This window comes from Phaeodactylum tricornutum, chromosome 2, assembly GCF_000150955.2.
Source record: "Phaeodactylum tricornutum CCAP 1055/1 chromosome 2, whole genome shotgun sequence".
Lineage (NCBI taxonomy): Eukaryota > Bacillariophyta > Bacillariophyceae > Surirellales > Neidiaceae > Phaeodactylum > Phaeodactylum tricornutum.
This window is the reverse complement of record NC_011670.1, coordinates 789582-808926: the sequence shown is the minus strand read 5'-3', so window position 1 is coordinate 808926 and position 19345 is coordinate 789582. Positions and strand designations below refer to the sequence as shown.

The window sequence follows — 19345 nt, the reverse complement described above, 5'->3', positions numbered from 1 at the left end:
AACTAGAGTTGTATCGGAGCGAGCTCGACGATCATCACGATGATAGCGAATCTCAGCAACTTGTTGGAAGACAACCCAATTGGCATTGTGCCGTATGATACATATAGGTCCCAACACACTGTGCAATTGCTTCCAAATTCTTAATGCGTCATTTTCCAAATGAGTCGCCACATCCAAGATAAAAGCACGATCCGGCCGCTGTCCTGGGTAGACGCTAGATCACGGCTAAGACTCCTATTGAAGTCGTACTTGCAGGAGTCAACAAATATTTCAAAGAAGGAGGAGACACCCGAAGACAGTATTCGGGAGAAGGAATCCCTTCTTTCTCAATGGGTGACTCGAGATCTTGATCTATATTGTGGAGCATTGATGCTCTCAACCGTAATTTTCATCTTGGCCTGTTTTTCCCTAAAAGAACGCCATGACGGAGTTGGAGAGGGTCCTCTGGAGCCTGGCGCCTCACTAGGAGTCTATCGATCGCAAGTCACTGCAGGTTTTTTCCTAGTTGTTGGCTCCATCGTCAGTATCTGGACGGTTCACCGTCGTCGTTTTCTTTGTCAAAATGATGGAGAAAACGCTAAGAAGCGGGAAATTTCTAAGTTTCTCCGAGCTTGGGAGTGTATGGAGGGGAAGGCGAGTGCTGATAGCGCCGAAACAAACACGGGAAACATCGATATTCCGCTCGAATTGGCTGGAACTGCGCTGACAGACATATATCCGGTGTACCGAAGAAATGGGGTGCGAAAGGCTTCAAAAGCATCCTGGAAGCGCATTCCAAGCTTATTGATGGCTGAAGGCGATTTGATTGCGCTTCAAATTGGTGACGTCGCTCCTGCTGATTGTGTATTCGTCAGCAATCCTGAGAAACAAATGGAAGCCGGTGAGAGGATCACTTTGCAGACCTTTGATCAGAGTCTAGATGATGTCATAAGCCGTCTACCGAAAGGCAGGACGACACTGGAGCCGGACTCGGAACATCTCTTGTCGATGTGTAACAAGATGCAAATATTCCGAGTCTTGAAGGCTCCACTTGCTAAGTTTATACGGCCTTCCTATGGTATGTGTAATGCATGGTTAGCTTGTGGCGGATGAATGAAGAACCCCGTTTCTCATCTCTACTTTGCTCTGGACGCGACGAAAGGCAAATCGCGTCCGTCTCAAATCGTTCGGCAACTTAAAGCAATAAGGAAATGCCTAGCAGTTGCTGCACCTGTACTGCTTATCTTGACGGCGGGAATTGTCTTTTCCAGGCCGGGGATCGTATCCGGAAATCTTTCGTTGATCTTGCCGCTGCCGCTGCTGGCATCTGTTGGTGTCCTGCCCGTGGTTGGTCCTGCTTTCATGTTTTTTTTGGAGGTTCTCGGAACAGCACGCATCCTTCGCACGATTCATCCCTTTTCGAGCACATCTCTTGACGAAAAATTTCAGGCAGAAAGCTTTTTCAGGTCACGACTCCTTCTTCAATATGTTGTTGTTACTGGTTTGTCACGGCTTTCGCTCTGGAAGTATGCTGACAGGATAGTACATTTTTACCGTCGCTTCTATCCTGATCGCAGTGGTGGCTCTGATGTGTTCAAGCTCGTGCGCGTCCCTCCCGCTTCCATTAATCTGCTTGAAAAGCTCGGAATTGCAACTGTATTCGCCTTGGTTGATGATGAGCTTGCATGTGAACCCCATGCTATCCCACAGCAACTCCTGATACCGTCCGGAAAGGGCCTAAAGCTTTTGGATTTGTGTCCAACGTTTGACGAAGACAGTGACGATGAGACAGGATCGGCAAGGGGTCGAACTGTAGACTCTGATTCAGATTCAGAGGGCGGTGAGAGTACCTTTCACAGCACTCTTCGCAGAAAGGTGTTAAGACGACCACTGCTACGAGCTCGCAAGGCGAAACAACACGACAGCGAAAACGAAACGGACGGCACAGATGCAACCTCACTTGATGTACAGTTTGAAGATCCTCTTTGGTGGCAATTTCTACCTTCCTTAAAATGTATTGGGCTTTCTTGCCTTTTGATGGAGAAGACTAAGATTCCTACTGAAATTCCTCATACCAGTACCAATCCCAACGCTGACGACTACGAGTCCTGTGAATTAGATGGTGCAGAGTCAGCCCTCGTGAAATTGCTCTGTACGGAGCGTCGGAGCTATCAATTTAGGTCGCTGGCCGAGTGTATAGGATTCAGCACGGAACCGAACGCCTTGGGTTCTGTTGGTGATATTTCGCCATTCGTCGAACGTCTTCGACTTCATATTTTATCTAATGGCCTATTCAAGGAAAGATTAAAAAGCGATGCCCATGAACGGAGTTCCGGTCAATCTCGTTGGTGGGGAGTGATTCGTCCGGATTCCACGTCTGTAATTGTCGAAGACAAAAGGTCCAACGCCTATCAATTACTAACTGTCGGGGACCCTCTTGTTGTCACCAACTTGTGCAACGAGGCGTGGCAAGGAGAGACTTCAACGATTCTCCCTTTAGCCGCACAAGATCGAAACACTATTTTGGAAACCAGCAAGAACTGGAAGTTAGCTGATTTAGATGTAGCGGCGTTCGGCTACTCTCCGGTACCTCGTACTCTAGAAAGCCGCTTGTCACAGGAAAAAGTACAGAACCCGGTATGTTCCTGCGAACGCTTTGTTTTTGACATATCTCTACTTTATACTTCTCACCGCAAACTTGTAGTCTTATCTCCTCGATTGCGGGCAGCCGGGTCAGTCTGTGCTGAAAGGCAAGAGTGCCTCGGAAGAGTGGGGGCTTGTGCGAAATCAAATTTTCCTAGGCGTTCTGGGATCACTTGTTGTACCTCGCCGAGAAATACATAAACTTTTGAGCACGTTGGGTGATGCAGGAGTGAGATTCGTTTACTTTTCACCACGTAATATGCGCAGACAAAAGGAATTGGCATCCCAGATGGGAATCGACGTAGCATGGAATTGTGCAATATCGCTCCGAGCCCTGGCATCCGGAGAAGAAGACCCCCACAGAATGGTAAGCAACTATGCCGATTGGGATATCAATGCCAAGTTGCCACACGGGGTGGAAGACGTGCGAAAACACTTGAAGGAAGTTGACAATGTTCCTCTTCTGGTCAGCCTTTTCACGGATGCCACGAAGGCTACAACAAAAGATATGGTAAGGCGAAGGAATTCACTGATTCCGACAAACAGAAAAGAATTCGCGGCTCACGCTTTGTTGAACGGACATAGGTCGACATCTTTCAAGAGTACCATGAAACAGCCATCACTGTGGGGCTGTCTCACTTGCCATGGAATAATGAAATCTTTTCCACGGCAGACATTGCAGTGGGTATCGATATTTTGACAGATATCACAGACACGTTACCTGCCGCATGGGGGGAAGGCGGCGAGGCGAGTATGACCCGAAACCATGTTCTACCATCGGAGTTAGAATTTGTTTGCGCAATAGCTTCGCATTCTTGTGCGTTTCGTTTCCAAGGAGCATCGTCTTTGTCGCACTTACCTGAAATTCTGGAGCAAGGACGAGCGGCACTGGAGGCCGTTACCGCAGCTGCAGTGTTTCTTGTCACTGGATCGCTGTCAATGTCGCTTTTCGTCTTATTTTCCGTTTGCACACCGTCGACGACAGTTCCGTACGTCCCTATGCTGGGTGCAGTGTTGTACCTCCAGATTATTTTGCCCGGCCTTGGCCTCTCCATGGCCATGAGTGACAGTACTCCTGAGACTATGAAGCGCGTCCCGCCGAAGAACGATCAAACCGTTGTCTTTCCAAGTCGCAATGAAGGAGTCAGGCTATACAGGACCATGTTGCTCAAAGCTCTTCTCCCGGCAATATTTCCGCAGTTAATGCATTTGATCGTTTTTGGTGAATTGATGCTCGAGATGGAACCCGCGCTTATCGAAATGAGGTGCCCCAGTGCATCAAGCTGGGTGGACGTTGTCCGATGTGACAGTCTGGAGGAATACTCAGGACCCGCCCGAATATCAGCGGGGGTGATCGTGTTTGCGCTATTTGTATTCTGTAATATTGTTGTTTCGACGTCCTTTGTAAGGCGCTTCGAATTGATAACTGACTATCCTCCGTGGCGGGACAACAAAATCGTCATTTGGGCCTTAGTCATTGGTGTCTTAATTACCATTGTCTACGTCATTTTGGCGGTAGACGAGGCCGCTTCGGGCTCACAGCTGCCTTGGTATTTTTACGCGCTGTCAGTACTTATACCTTTGCCGTGCTTGGTATGGAATGAGTGGTGCAAACGGGAAGAGGCCAAACAAGAGCGACGAGCAGATAAGCTCCGTCGCCTGCAATTCGAGACTCGTCTGGGTGCCTGGAGTCCTCGTTGAGCAGCGTACCCCTCAGTCAGTCTCCCACTGAGTCTGTAACGCTACACTAAGATAAATACAGTAAAATTGGATTTCGTGATTGTTGCAAGATTTTAAATTTGTGCGGTGCCGGCCTGGTGTTAGTTAACAACGTTCCTATACTCGTGATGCTTCTTTGGCTGTTGGTCGCACGGAAAGGCTTTGTAGATCCCCCGAAAATTGATCTCCCGGAACACGTCCTCCAAAGAGCACGACTCGGTCCGGTTGGCTTTGATCCAAAATAGCAGCGTGCCCCACACGACGAGCCCCTCCATTCGTACCTTGCTCGTGCACCAAACGCGTTTCGCCCGTCGGCTGGCTCCACGTCCACGTTTCCGTGTCCAGCAAGAAACAGTCTTGGAAGATCATCTCGGCATCGTCCGTGGCTGCTTCATCGTTGGGATCCCATCCACCGTAGACGCACAGAGTCTTTCCGTCGGCTAGTAGTGTGGTGGAGTGACCCGTACGGGCCACGGGTGCGCGGCCTCGAACTTGGGGATGCGTCCACGTCCAAGTTTGGGAGCCTGGTTCCAGGACGTGCACCGTATTGAACGCTTGCGTGGCGTTGTTTCCGCCCAGCACGACAATGTTGCCTCGGACGGCCGTGGCGGTGTGGTAGGAACGAGGTTTTGGAGCCGCCCCGGTCGTTTTGGGCGTACTCCAACACCAGCGGGTCGTGTCGAGCACGGATACCGTGTTGAGCCATTTGGTTTGTTGGACGCCACCGAAAACGACGAGGAGTTCCGTGTCGTTGGAAGCATGCACGACGCGGGTAGCGGTGTGTCCACTGCGTCCGCTGGGGACGTCCCCCGAGACGGTGGGCGGGTACCAGAGCATGATTTCGGTATCGAGGACCATGACTTGATGGGTAGTTTTGGTTTTGCCGGTTTTGGGCGATGCGGCTTCGCCACCAAAGGAAATGAGCAACTGCCGTTCGGGTAGATACGTCGCCGTGTGCCACTGCCGGCAAAAGCCGTCGCAGTTCAATGGAGTGTACCAGGTTTTTTTGGAGGCGTGGTAGATCGCAACGTCACGTAACGTTTGGGGGAGACCGGTTGTTGCGTCCCAGGTTTGTCCACCGTACACGAGATACTGTTGGTCACCAATATAGGTAAAGGTGTGTCCCCAGCGCGGACAGGGGGGAGCTTGGGACTGCGGTGGTCCAGCGGGTTTCGAGGGCGTACCCAGCGATACCCTGGCGGGGTTTGTGGCAACCGAACACACCCCTCCCTTCATGCTTGCTGGCTGGTGCACGAGCTGCAACCGCGTTTCGTCTGCCGACGGGCTCCACGGATGGGCCGTCGAACGGTCGCGCGTTGCCGGGCAATCGTCGTCGTCGTCTTCGAGTACAAAGGAGGGCAGCGAGCGGACGGACCCCTGATCGTTGTCCTTGACCGCGGTGTGGGAGGTGGAAGGAGACGGCACGCTGCAGTTGGACGAAGCCTGCTGCATGAGTTGCTTGACCTTGGAAGGTTGGGCATCGTCAATGTCGTCGACTCGATCTTCCGGCGTCAGACTGTCGTCCAATTCGTCGGCGACACTCCGTTGGGTTTGCGAAAAGTCCGGTTGTCCCAAAAGCGTCGGCAGCGACGATGCCGTCGGTTGGCAATCTCCGAGTACGACGAGTTCTTCGTCACTCGACGACGGCTGGGTACGTTGCCTCTTGTCCAGAGTACTCCGCTTAACGGTATCCCCGCGGGACTTTTTCTCTCCAGCCCGGTGGGAACGCTTGCGTGTCTCGGACGGTGGGTCGTTCCCTTGACCTTTCGTTGCCAAAAATGACGACGAGTGCGCCATGCGGGGCGTCACGTGCGGTGCCGGCAGGGACGGTTCGTTCGGTAACGATCGAGTCGTCACGGAACACGGGACCGAGGACGCGTCGGTGGTGTGCCGAAACGCGTCTGGCGAGCGGGCACGCACCCGTAAGGTGCCCGTGAACGCCGTCAGTGTCCAACACACCTCGTCGGGGACGTGGCGGTACGAAACGGTAGGCACATTCGAAGCACCGTTGTTCGTTTCTTCGTTCGGATGAGGCTCCAAGCAAAAGTCGACTCCACCGATGGAGAGTGTCAAGATGGGTGCCGTAACGGCGGAAACCATGGTGACGAGCGGTGACGGGGGAAGTGGTGCGGGGGAAAGTTGTGTCGGTGTTGTGTGTGAGTTGTGAGGAGTGTTGTGTGTGTGTGTGTGTGTGCGGATCTGTTCACACAAACAAATCCTGGCGCGAACTGGGCCACGCGTGTAAATACCGCGTTCGAAACGACGCGGGAAGAAGTGTCCGGCGCCTCGACCGAAAGTACGTAGAGTCGCAGGCCGGGGAAGGAAACACCAAACGACACGAATAAGCCAATCATGACCCAAGCAGCTAAAAAACACGCGGCACCTAGTGGCTGTTGGCGTCCAGTGTCCGTCACTAACTATAAGTAACTGGAAATGTCCGAGAAGCTACTGGAACTGGTCCTTGCTACTCACCATCAAAACACCAGAAGCACCATCCTAACCTACTGTGGCTCTGGTCAATATTGATTTATATAACGTAAAAAGTAGATAGTATCACTCATTTTGGAGCGAATGCCCCACAGGTAACCGTTGACGTGGGGTACAAATTGGTAGTCGGCCACAACCTCACACTGACTAAAATGCGTGTTTGACCGGCAATCCGCCTTCTTTGGGAAACGCAATACCAATCGGGCTCGACGTCGAAAACGTGTGCGTACCCTTTTCGCTCGTAAAGGTGAACGCCAACATATCCTGTCCTCCCTCGGCGGCGCCCGCATCCACACCGTCCACCTTCGACAGTAGTTGGAGGATGGGACTCTGGGCGTCCCGCACACGCACCTTGACGGACACCAACCGACCTACTTGTGGCAGTTTGCTCGCTCCGTGCGTCGATTTACCCCAGTGACAATAAATCGGGGCCAAACCTCCGTCAGAATGGTCTTCCAAAATAACCATGTCCCATTGCCAGGGCATGCCCCTGTCTTTAGCGACCATCGTGATCTGGTCGAAGCCGTACCCAAGATTGGGTAGAGTCTCGGACTTTATCGTTTTCATGGTCTCGTCGTGACGAACGGCGTAGTGGAGGGGCACGAGCTTGCCAGCCTCGATGCCACTCAGCTTGTGTTTCATGGGGGTGTCCGCTTGTTTCGGGTCGGGGCCGACAATTTCTAGAAAACAGCATTCGTTGAAACCCACACGGGCCGACTTGGTACCGAGACCGTTCAAGGACACCACCATGACGGGTTCGATGCCGGTCAGCTGGGTGAAATCGGTCATGGCTTGATCGAAATCGGACGTACCCAAAAATATGTGATCAATGGCGTTGCTGTCGGCAAAGAGAACCCGACGATACTTTTCGAGCGCCTCGTCGTAATCCAACGGGTCATCGTCGAGTTCCTCGTCCACGTCGTCGTCGATCGCCGTACCGTTTTCCGCATCCCACTTGGCCATGAGCGCCTTCATCTCGGCGTCCTCCGAGCTGGAATCGTTGTTGGTGCTAATGATGCTTTCCACTTGTGCCATGGTGTAATGTCGGAGCGATTTTGGTGTCGAAACAAAGGAGAATAGGAATGGCTCCGATCTTGGAATTAACTGCAAAACACACCTTATGGAGAGGACTCGAACGCCGGCTACCGAAAAGTGTGATGCAAACAGTCATTTCTATACAAAGAGGCATTTCCAATCGTATGGACTCTGACAGTCAAACAAGACTTGATTTGTTTGCAGTATGGAGAATGTACCTATAAATAAGATTCATGAGACAAACGTTCGTCCCAAATGAATATGTATATCTTTTTTCTTTCGTTATAAGATTCAGAAAGCAAACTAGCTGGGCTTTTATTGTCGAGCAGGGAAAAAAGCCAGGGAAGGATTGTTCGCCGCCCTCGATACGATCAACCAACGGACTAGGCAGCCATTACTGTGACTCTGCACTTGGTCCCCTGCGAGGGAACCATGCGACCTCTCAATTTTCTCTCAATTTTCCGTGTTACTCTCAGTTGCACGTAACCTTATCCTTTGTTTGGATGTGGACTTTAACATGGAAATCCTACCTACCAAGCACGTAGGATAACAATTTACAGAAGTAGTAGCTGTAAATCAAAGCCATTGCTGGAAAGATTTTTTCAAATTGAGTAGATAGCAACATGTTTTTCTAGTGCCAACTAGAATTTTGAACCCCGCTGTCCACTCTAGATTGTCGTGCGCGCACTATTCCTGAAAGAGCTGCAGTATTTGCTTTCTTCTATGATCTCCATCCGTCCATTGCACAAAATCTTGCGCTAAAGTGTAAGCGGCATTATCATTGTGACACTCGACACCTTCGCTACGCAACCATTCCACGACTTTTGTGCGTCCAAACGCCACTGCGTGCGTCAAAGGAGTATTGCCACCACTATTGGCTTGGGAAAAGTCCACGCCGGCCACTCTTGCCAAATAACGACATACCTCGACGTTGCCACCAGAGGCAGCCCAATGCGCCACCGTACATCCGTTCCTATTGGCGACACCAACCGCTTGCGCACGATGACGCACCAAAAGCTTCACGGTATCTAGGGTCCCCGACCAACTGGCCCACATGAGGGGCGAATTTCCATCCCGTGTTTGCTGATTGACGTAGCGTTTGACCTCATCACTTGTTTCTATTTGGGTGAGTAACCATTGGCAAACTTTGACGGACCCGCCAGTCCCAAATTCTCGGGCATTGACACCAGCCGCCGCCCAGTGTAAGGGAGTTGCGTGGTCCCGTTTTGTTGTGACCCTTACGCCTTGGGGGAAATGAGGCAACAGCGTCTGGACGCCGGGTAAATTACCAACACCGGCCGCCCAGTGCAACAACGTGGCACCACGATGGTCCCGTTCCAACGGCGGGGCTCCGTGGTCGATCAAAAGCTGCGTGAGTTCAGCCGAAGTCACGTTGATATAATCCAATGGCCAGGTATTGTTCCATTGTACAAGGTCGTTGCGAGCCGCCGCCATGAGCCCACGCCCAAACAAGACGTCAAATGCTTCAATTTGTTTATCGGTAATTGGTGGATGTTGAACCTCGTTACAATCCATAATTTTCTCTTGTTGCCATTTTTGACAAAGAGCGGCAAATCGTTTTGTTTTACGACCCGCAACAAGAAAGGATGACAGTCGGGAAGGCTGTACAGTCGTCGTTTGGTTGTGTACAACTGCAGCAGCCGCTGGGTCCTCCTGCCAAAGTTGTGGTCCGTGAGGAAGCTTGTGGAAGGCTAGGAATGCGTGCCGTGGTGCGAGCGTTCGCTCCAAACGGGCCCCGAAATACTGCGGCGGTAGATTAATGGAAGTTGGATGTAAAAGACCCAATGTTTCCTTGAGAAAGCGCATTTTGGGCCGCAGTTGCCGAGAGACCGACAAAGATAGTAAAGGTGGAAATGTCTGATTCATAATAATGACTTGATCACGGGTGTAACCGCCTTCGTGTACAAGATAGGATAAAGGATCTTCGGAACTAAGTGTCTGATTCGTTCGTTTCGGATCCACGTGCCGGTAAAGGTACTTGAAGGCGTGATTCAATCGTCGTGCCGTGCGGGGTTTGGCTGCTCGCTGTTCCCACGGCCGATTCTCGGGGACCGACGGTGCTTCATCTTCCTGAGTGGGGGTCATGGAAGGCTTGTGATGGAGGTGTTGACGAATCGTAGAAGTCCTTTGAATAGTATAATCGCCTTCACGCTGTCGGTGGCTACTAATTTGTCGAAGTTGCGTGGCAAACTGCTTCGCTCCCAGAAAGGAGAAGGATTCGCGTGGGCCCAAGACGAGAAGGGATAGCGCAACAGCGCCCCAAAACCGATTGCTCGGTCTGTGCAGTTGCATTTTCCGTCTTTTCATCTTGTGGTTTTTCTCCTTGCTGAAGCCGCATATTGATGCGCTCCATGGTACGATTGGTAGATGTTTCGATGGCAACGAGCGGACAACGAGGATTCTAGTTAGGTCCGACTACTAGCTAGATAGGAACGGCTAGTAGTGTTGTGACGTTGACTGATCCTCGTATGACAATGGGTGTACAATTAGGCGATTTTTGGATCCTAAATCACTGTTAATTTGTGTGGAAATGTCTTATACAACACCTACATGACAGAAATCGATGATATTCATTATGTATGCTAATCTATTGTCTTGTCCGAGCCATAAATATTTCATTTGATTTCATGTCGCACCACGCACTCCTCTCACAAGGAATCGCGGCAGCATCCGTTCTCTGCAGTTGAGACCTGCAGTACAACAAACACCCCACCTCGCTGTTGTAAAACATACTCGTTACCGAGCTGCTCTTGGTGAAATACGCAGCCAGATTCGTAGAGCTGGATTTGATTCTAGTCTCTTGAGCGACCTCACTGTACGCAAGCTACGCGCAGGAAGCAGCAGATCCGTTAACGGCCACAGATAGATACATCGTTCGCGCAGAGAAATACGGAACAACTTGTACTCACATTCTGGACGACTGTAACTTGAAATGCTGCACACCCCGGCGTCTCCATCTGGAAGTGTTGGATCGTTGAAACGAGATAAGGAGGAAACTGATTTTGATTTTGATCACGACGAGGGCTTCATCATACCGTTACAGATGTATTCTAACACAGGTTCACGCATGCGGAACACCGCTCTGACTCCACCGTCCCGGCGCAAGTTTCCCTGGATGTGGACAATGCTTGTGTTCCTAACATTGATTAGCATAGCCTTTGCTTTCTGGAGCGAGCTCCTGGAAGCCTTCCCGACTATTACGATACATTCAAATATCGCCAATCACGAAAGACAAAGTGGAGTTTTTCCGATCCAACCCGTTGCGTCCGCTTCACGACGAGGCTCTGGCGCGCCGGTTGCGGTCGTTGTCGATACGCGGGAATCGGCGGGAGAACAACAACAAACAATAATGACGACTGAAGCGGCTGCATTTCCACCTCCGAAATTGTCGGGAATTCCTTTGCACGCCGCCCAGGCACTAGCTTGTCGCCAGTCCGTAATTAACTTCGTCATCAACGCGACGGACGGCAAGGATGAATGCGAAGGATTGAAAAAAGCCTTCGAGCGTACGTGCAGCAATGACGGTTACGAAGACTCCGACTCTAAAGATAAAGCAGGGAGACGCAAGCACCGTAACATGAGTGAGAAACTATGGGACAAATCAATACCCAAAGTAGATCGATGGCACGAGTCGGTGTTCTACCTTTCGCAAACGCTTCGCCGGATAGGTGACTGGCTTATGTGGAAAGAACCTGCCCCCTTCTTTTTGGCCGAAGACGAGGTTGCCACGGACGAAACTTGGCAAACTGCTCGCTTTCTCGTAAAAGAAGATTTAGACCGCGTTGTATACCGAGATATTCTGCATTCTTGGGCAACGCTGGATTGTCAGATCAGGCCTGAGCTTTGCCAAGCAAGAGTACGCCGAAAACTCGATGAAAGCATCGAGTCCTCCTTTGCCAATGATGGAAACAAGGAGGTACAACACTCGAACCACACACATTCTGGTGGTGGATTGTCTCTAGATCTTCCTTTCGCCAGCGGCCATGTTTCGGAAAAGGTCATGGGTGAAGCTCTCATGCTTCAACAAGGAGATAAGCTCATTGAAAAAGCCACCAATCACACGTCGACAAATGCAGCTAAATCGGAAGCGGCAGCCTCTTCCAAGGCTGTATCGGATGCGTCTGCTGCAGTATCGGCCGTCCTGAACGATCCTTCGTCTATTGAAGCCAGGACGTGTTGTGCGTCCATTCTGAACGTCTATCATGACAACTGCAGTACCGATGTAGACGATCAAGTCTCAGACAGCCGGCTTTTTTTTGTCGTGTTTGTCATGGCTTTATGTGGAATGGTGAAAAGCCTGATTCGTCATTTCAAAATTCTGTGGTTGCCCGAAGCTGCAGGCTGCATCATTGTCGGAGGTATGTTGGCAAGTTTATTTACGTTTTCCTATTCATCACGAGCTCACCACAAATTAACTTCCTTTTGAACAGTATTGAGTGGATACGGTATGTTGCTGTTGCCACACCACGACATTAGCTTTGATGGAAACTGGTTTTTGCGCATATTGGTACCACCAATCATCTTTGAAGCTGCAATCAGCATTGACAAGCGAGCTTTCAACCGCCACATTGTGCCAATTCTGATTTACGCAGTTGCTGGTACACTGGTGGCGACTGTTTTGACAGCATCAATTCTTCATCGAGGCACGACGATGCTGTCAGACTGGTGTTATCCTATTCCTTACGTTGAGGCCCTTGCTTTTGGTGCGCTGATTTCATCTATTGATCCAATTGCTGTCTTGAGTGTGTTAAGTAACATGGGAATGACAGATACAGATACAATATATGTCGTGATTTTTGGGGAGTCGTTATTGAATGATGGCGTCGCAATTGTTCTCTTTCATACGCTTGTGCATTTTCTTGACGAAACACTTGTGATTGATCGGGCAGCCGTGATAGCTGCCGTCATTCATTTTGTGGTGGTAGCGTTTGGCTCATTTTTAATCGGTGTCGCATCAGGTATGCTCTGTACCGTCTACTACTGGATTTTCCACGGATGTCAGACTCCGTTGGTGGAGGTGCTAATGTTTTTTTGTTGGGCACTCTTGCCCTATTATGTTTGCGACGGTATTGGCTGGTCCGGCATTGTCTCTGTAGTAGCTGCCGGGTTCGTGATGGATTTGTACATCGTCGGTGACGAGCATGGCGAGTCTGAGATCGGAGACACGAGAGAACCTTCGCCGAAAGTCGAGTCGGCTCGAAAGCGTGGCCAGATCTTCTCGCCTATGGGACAACTATCGAATGAAGCCAAGACACATATTGGCTTTGTCACGGAAATCATTTCGACGATGATGGAGACTGCTATTTTTGCTTATCTGGGCCTTTTCCTTTTCAGCCATCGTTATCACTGGAACATATGGCACACCTTGATCTCGATTACGGCGTGTTGTCTTAGTCGCGGCATTATGATTCCGTGTCTGAGCTGGGTTGCCAATTTTATTTTACGTATGCAACAAAATCGGCCGTCTTGTCGAATGCAGCAATCGGCAGGACGAAAAAGCCCGCAGTCGGCTGGTGTTGTTATAGATAAAAAGATGCAACTGGTCTTGTGGTTTGCTGGGCTACGTGGGGCAATGTCTTTTGCATTAGTCGAGCACATTCCGTTGTACGATGAAGTCAGTGGTATCGGAACACGTCTCAAACCGGAACTCAAGGCCATGACTTCTGCGTGCATTATGTTTACGGTATTTGTTTTGGGGGGTCGTACCTATCACATGATGGAATACTTGGGTATTGCACCCTCCGCCAGCGCACGAAAACAACAGCAGAATCCGTCACCACTTGAGTTGACGGCACTTATGACGTCCAAGAGCTACGAAGACTCAATGGAAATTGAGGACGACTCGAGTCGAACACCGTCAAGGCCCGGTCATGTCTTTCGAAGACAACGGCACAAAGAGCCGATGCCCGAAGGTGAATGACGGGAGTGGACATGCTACAGTATGCAACATATCGTCGATGCCTAGATCACTGGATGAATGTTCAATTCTGTTTGGTTCTGTCCGGTAGAAACTGTGTTTTTAGCAGCCTCTGTGGCGAAAGAACATGTCTCCTTCGACTTAACATTTTATCAAACTTATAGTGAAGAGGATCTTGAAAAAAAAACATCAGATTACACAATTTCGCGGAAAGTAGCGTATGGTGGTAAAAGCAAGTAGCCAGCTACGCATTTTCTTCTTCCAAATCACTAAAAATCATGGGAGTCGATCGGACGAGTTGTTCTTTGAACAGTTCTGCCCTTTCGAAGGGGTATTTTCCACACATGGCCTTGCCACTCTGTTGCGCCTGTTTAAAAACCGTTGCCGCCGCATCTTCATCCATATCTTCGAGAATCGCGCACATGCGGGTGATAACGTGTTCGCCATCGTATCCATCGTCGGCTAGCAACATGAGCTTGTACATGGGAGCGTCTTGAAAGTCCTCGTCACGCTTTTGAACGGGGTCACCCGTGCTGACTTTGCTCTTTTGAATCACTTCCTGCTTTTCCTTGGTCACTTGCTTTGTTTTGGTTTTGATTTGGGTTTCCGGTTGGGCCATGGGAGCCATAAATCGAACGGTCGACGAGCTACGGCTGGTGACAGATGTCGGCGTCGTGATCGAGAAAGCCTCGCCCCATCGCACGACAGCCAAGAGTATAGCAATGCCCACAAATCGCGATGACAACATCCTGAGAAAGTTGATGATATTGACAGAAACAAGTGATTTCGCTGTTAGCGACTCGGATGCTTTTGACAAAAGTGACTAACAGTAACTAAAATAAGAGCAAACACAGCCATCGAAACATCAAACGCGTGATCCCTTTTGCGCTCGTGGAGTTTTCAACACTCGTACTATGAATCGGCGGGTTTCGCGCGCTTTTGGAAAGAGGTAGTACCTACTGTGGTATTGTATGTGACCATGAGTTGCAGACTTCCACGCGTAAGAAAAACTAAATCACCAATTTCCAAATTCCTCCCATGGTAGAGGAACAGACTGTGAAGCTTTTGTGTCTCTTCCACGTGAGTGAACCGGCTCTAGAATCCCGCCTGACCTACATCACCCTACGATGGACCGATACCCATCGACTAGAGCAGTGACAGTGAATTACGACTCTACTGTACAAGTCCGCTTCCTTCTAACTTTTGTAAGCGATTCATTTACAATCCTTGTGCATGTACGTATCCCCGCTAAGCCCGTAGTGATTTATGAGAAAACCCGCGCTGCTGTTGTTGCATTCACCAGCATCGTTGAATTGGTTTTCCGGAACCTTTGTTTCCGCCAGAGGAGTTCGCCCTGAGCGTGTCGCTCCTAGATATCCAATCTGGACCAAGTCTCTGCATCGACACGGCATGTCTAGCTATAGCGGCGGTGATCGAGGAGGCCGGGGACGAGGCGGTGGAGGTCGTGGTGCCTACTATAAGAATAAATACGGCGGTGGCGGACGAAACAGTGGCGACGCTCGCGATCGAGGTCCTCTGGGTGGAAACGGTAACCTGGGAGACAATCACCGCGCACGGACTAGTACCAACGGTGGAACCTTCCAAGATTTAAAGCAACTGTTACAACACATCGACGGTCGTCAGTATCCCGCCTATCATGATTTAGAAACTGCTCCAAATACGGGATGGGTTCATCCCGAGGGATTTGTCTTACAAGTCGGACGTGCTCAGGCAGATCCGTTCGCCCCGCCTACCCGGTGTCGCGTCACCCTTCCACCTTCCGTCTCGCGCATTTCAAACTCTTTCTATACAAACGCTACGCGGCGCATGGCGACTGGTGATTTCTTGCTGCGGCGCTTGTATGGCAACTGCAAACGTGTGGGAGCCGATCATAGCTTGCGTAGCAGTAGTGGTGGTAAGGGTGGATGGAGTGGACCCAAAGGAGGCGACGTGCAAGTGCTGGAGCCTACACAGAATGTTATCGAGCAGTCAGCGGTTCAAGTTGACGAACAAGGTAACATTCTATGCCAAATTACCATCAATCTTCCCGCAAAGGGGAGATCAATTATGGGTCACGCCGCACACGAAATCATGGACGCTGTGCTACCGCAACTGATCAGTGATAGTCTGATGTTCACCTCGATGAACTTGGACAGTATACGCACGCACATCGAGTCGGTAGAGGATCAAGCCTGGCTGCAACAACAGCTGGATACTGCCGGACTGGTATCTTTCGTGCGGAACGGGGCAATTCTGCCCCGTGTCTCCGGAGTTGAAGATCGCCCCATGGCGGGATCGGTCGTTGCCTTTAAGTCTCCTCCGTCGCTGCAAAAGGAGTTTACCCTCCCCATCAGCGGCGTGGTAGTCCAGGGCATGGGAATTCGCAAGGGTGTTACCCTGATCTGCGGTGGTGGCTTTCACGGCAAATCACCCTCTTACAAGCCATACAAAGCGGAGTCTATCTGAAAGTACCTGGAGACGGCCGGGAATTTTGTGTGACCAGCAGCCAAGCGGTCAAAATTCGTGCGGAAGATGGCCGTGCTGTCCAAGCGGTCGATATTTCTCCGTTCATCAACAATCTGCCGTTTGGTAAAGGTACATCTTGCTTTACCACGTCGGATGCGAGCGGAAGCACAAGCCAGGCAACAAATATTGTGGAGGTAAGTGAGCAAACGTGTGCTTATGTCGGGAGAGAGACCATGCACTGGCGAGTTGTATTTCCGCAGAGCAAACTTCCATTGCTACTGAGGAGCGTTTGACCGCCAAGAGAGATATCAGGACCCGACTATTCGTTGTACTGTGCCGCAATTTATCATCGGTACAACCGACATTTCGTCTTTTCCAACACATGCTTATGACTTCTTCTTCATAGTCAATCGAACTAGGTGCAGACACCCTTCTAGTAGACGAAGATACGTGTGCAACGAACTTCATGGTTCGAGACAATAAAATGATGGAGCTTGTTGCTTCCGACAAAGAACCAATCACACCGTTTGTGCGTGTTATCAGATCCTTGTATGAGTCACAGGGGGTTTCTTCGGTTCTAGTTATTGGTGGACTTGGCGATTATTTCGACGTAGCTGACCATGTGCTACTAATGGATTCGTATGGATGCCAGGATGTCACAGCACATGCGAAAGAGATTGTTGCTCGAAGCGGATCAGATTCTGCTAAACTGCAGGTAAAATTTGGAAAAATTCGTCAACGATTCCCGGTACTAGACACATTTGCTGCTAATGGAAAGGTTAGAACCCCGGCAAGGGGGGTTATATCGTACGGCGACGTTGAAATCGATCTCACTTCGTTGGAACAAATAGTCTCTATATCACAGACAAGTGCAATTGGCGCTGTTTTGCAGTGTCTTTCGCGGACACTCACGAAAGGAAAGACGATTCGGCAAGCCTTGCAAGACTTTGATTCTACGTTGGACACGAGCGGTCTCGAAATACTCGCTCCCGGACAGTTCCATGGTGGGCTGACCAGAGCTCGTTTATTTGAGCTAGGAGCAGCCGTGAATCGTTTTCGAAAAGAGGGAAGCATAAAGCAAGACGAATGTTCACGATAAAGAGGACTATATGGTTTTGTACGTTTTCAGTTCCATCTCGGCATTTTCCAGTTTTTGTTGTAGAGCTGCGATTTGTTTTCGCCTGTCCAAATCGATAGCAGAGATTTGGCTGACTAAATCCGCCTCCATTTTTGCTCGGTCCGACCTAAGATCCGTGAGCCCTTTTTGCTGCTTTCGAATCAGACTTTCATAGTAACGACTGATCATGGCAAGTCTACGTCGGAGCTCCTCCGATATGTCCATAGCAGCCTTTAGCCGACCACTCAATTCGTCAACATGCATTTGTAACGAGGTACCAGAAGAATTATCCAGAATAGGTTGGATAGGGGCTTTCCCTTGTGGTTGAACTTTTTTTCGAAAGGGTAAAAAACCGCGACCGCGATTCCGGGAGGCACCACAAAGGATGGATGGCTTCTCACAAGGTAAAGGATACCGTACCTTTTTACTTTGTAGCCATCGCGCATATTCAGATAGTTCCAGTTTAGGTGCGTTACCTAATCCAGGGTTCGAAGGCTCCATTATTGAAGACGTACCCTCTTGAGTAAGATCAGGTCTGGTAACAACGTAGCGAAGTTGTGGCAGGAGTATCACACTGCTCTGATGAGAGGAAGAAGCGCTCTGCGAAGTATCGCATACCGGCCATTCGTCATCGTTTTCAAGCTCGACCGTACACGGAGTTGGTATATCCGCCAAAGACGACTTGGCCTTTAGGCAAGCCAAATCCTTTTTCAGTTTGCTGCTGTCCGCTTTATACAAGTCTCGTTCCAGTTCAAGTGTGGACATACGATTCTCTTTTAGGGCAAGTAGCGCTCTAAGTTCTTCGACTTGGCCACTTTGGTCCTGCAGTTCACTCGACTTGACACGAAGTTCCTGGCGAATCGTTTCCAATTGATCGAGGGCCATTGCGGTCTCAACACGGGAAGCTGCGTCCCGAATGGATTGGATCGAATCGCGAAAAGCTTGCCCAGCACACAGGTCCGAACGCGAAACTTCGTTGCTAGAGGATTGTGAAGGCGCATGTGAAAAATCGTCCGCATCAAAGCTCTCCGTTTTTGACTCTTCGTCGCTGTACATTTCAAGTCTCTCGGAGAGTGGTCGTACGGCATGTGAGACAAGAATAGAATTTATCTCCATTGTACTAGGTGGCTGTGGAACGGGTTGAGAGGTAAGGTTGCGATCGTGGTGAATCGTATCGTGTTGACAGTGTACGTGTTCCATTATTGAAAGGAGATCTTCGCTGTGTTCCGCGTCCTCTGACAAAGTGCCTTCGGAATGCAGCTCCAACTCGGGATCCAATAGATTCTTGTCGGAATAAGAGTCGCGCATCTGATGTATGTCTATTGAGCTAGAGAGTTGGGTCCAGAAACTTTCTAGTATGCCAAAAATGCGATGGATGTGCCCAATCTGTATTCTTTCTTTAGGAATGAAGAGCTGCTCTCTCGACAAGAGAATCTCCCTTTTTGACAATCTGTTCACATGTGCATGACTATGAAGTGATCGTGGGATGTCTCAAGCGTTGACGTTAATCACGTTGCTCACCCACACGCTATTGTTTCGTCTCTTTCACGCATTGGGGGCATATAAGTCGTGAGATTTGAGATCACAGAGACCGCAAAATGTTGCATGTGCATTCAAGACACACGCTTTTCGCAGCAGAGGAGCGTCCAAAAGAAAGAAGATAACTTCACAAAGATGAGAAGGATGTCACGTTTATTTTTGAAAGACGATTTTGGACAGGTGCAAGTCATCGTCACTGCCAATGATCTGGTGCCTTAGTTGAGGTGTTCCGCTTTTCCACGCTCGCTCTCTCTCAAGAAAGATGCTGTTAGGTGAAAGGGAGTATCTGAAATGTATAGTTAACTGTAACTTATGACAACAAGTGATCGTTTTCAACTGTCAGAGCGAAGAAATCGGGGAAAGATCAAAATATTGGAATCCAAACGACGACGGACTACCATACGAGCAAACAACACAAGATC

The 19345-nt window shown here is 49.9% G+C and overlaps 8 protein-coding genes across 8 annotated transcripts; 3 read left to right on the top strand and 5 right to left on the bottom strand.

The window, feature by feature from the left end:
- Positions 1-159: 159 nt before the first annotated feature.
- Positions 160-4323, top strand: PHATRDRAFT_43555 (predicted protein; the record flags this gene model as incomplete). Its single annotated transcript, XM_002177970.1, has 5 exons — positions 160-1057; positions 1142-2616; positions 2684-3133; positions 3208-3534; positions 3712-4323. 5 exons carry the CDS (start codon positions 160-162, stop codon positions 4321-4323), a joined length of 3762 nt encoding a protein of 1253 aa, XP_002178006.1.
- A 135-nt stretch (positions 4324-4458) lies between these two features.
- On the bottom strand, positions 4459-6441 carry PHATRDRAFT_32786 (predicted protein; the record flags this gene model as incomplete). The annotated part of the gene is made up of 1 exon (XM_002177655.1): positions 4459-6441. The coding sequence occupies one exon, from the start codon at positions 6439-6441 to the stop codon at positions 4459-4461; it is 1983 nt and encodes a 660-aa protein (XP_002177691.1).
- A 414-nt stretch (positions 6442-6855) lies between these two features.
- On the bottom strand, positions 6856-7880 carry PHATRDRAFT_54105 (predicted protein). The gene has a single exon (XM_002177654.1). The coding sequence runs from the start codon at positions 7861-7863 to the stop codon at positions 6976-6978; it is 888 nt and encodes a 295-aa protein (XP_002177690.1). The 5' UTR covers positions 7864-7880; the 3' UTR covers positions 6856-6975.
- A 670-nt stretch (positions 7881-8550) lies between these two features.
- PHATRDRAFT_32784 (predicted protein) lies at positions 8551-10176 on the bottom strand (the record flags this gene model as incomplete). The annotated part of the gene is made up of 1 exon (XM_002177653.1): positions 8551-10176. The coding sequence occupies one exon, from the start codon at positions 10174-10176 to the stop codon at positions 8551-8553; it is 1626 nt and encodes a 541-aa protein (XP_002177689.1).
- Positions 10177-10624: 448 nt separating this feature from the next.
- On the top strand, positions 10625-13804 carry PHATRDRAFT_43552 (predicted protein; the record flags this gene model as incomplete). The annotated part of the gene is made up of 2 exons (XM_002177969.1): positions 10625-12242; positions 12315-13804. The coding sequence occupies exons 1-2, from the start codon at positions 10817-10819 to the stop codon at positions 13802-13804; spliced, it is 2916 nt and encodes a 971-aa protein (XP_002178005.1). The 5' UTR covers positions 10625-10816.
- A 166-nt stretch (positions 13805-13970) lies between these two features.
- Positions 13971-14619, bottom strand: PHATRDRAFT_43551 (predicted protein). The gene has a single exon (XM_002177652.1). It carries the CDS (start codon positions 14547-14549, stop codon positions 14046-14048), a length of 504 nt encoding a protein of 167 aa, XP_002177688.1. The 5' UTR covers positions 14550-14619; the 3' UTR covers positions 13971-14045.
- Positions 14620-15014: 395 nt separating this feature from the next.
- PHATRDRAFT_43550 (predicted protein) lies at positions 15015-17089 on the top strand (the record flags this gene model as incomplete). Its single annotated transcript, XM_002177968.1, has 4 exons — positions 15015-16257; positions 16308-16461; positions 16674-16982; positions 17051-17089. Exons 1-4 carry the CDS (start codon positions 15068-15070, stop codon positions 17087-17089), a joined length of 1692 nt encoding a protein of 563 aa, XP_002178004.1. The 5' UTR covers positions 15015-15067.
- Positions 17090-17372: 283 nt separating this feature from the next.
- Positions 17373-19216, bottom strand: PHATRDRAFT_43549 (predicted protein; the record flags this gene model as incomplete). The annotated part of the gene is made up of 1 exon (XM_002177651.1): positions 17373-19216. The coding sequence occupies exon 1, from the start codon at positions 18690-18692 to the stop codon at positions 17373-17375; it is 1320 nt and encodes a 439-aa protein (XP_002177687.1). The 5' UTR covers positions 18693-19216.
- Between the last annotated feature and the right edge of the window lie 129 nt (positions 19217-19345).

Coding starts and splice junctions, on each gene's coding strand:
- PHATRDRAFT_54105 (XM_002177654.1), bottom strand. CDS start 7,863: ATGGCACAAGTGGAAAGCATCATTAGCACCAACAACGATTCCAGCTCG.
- PHATRDRAFT_43551 (XM_002177652.1), bottom strand. CDS start 14,549: ATGTTGTCATCGCGATTTGTGGGCATTGCTATACTCTTGGCTGTCGTG.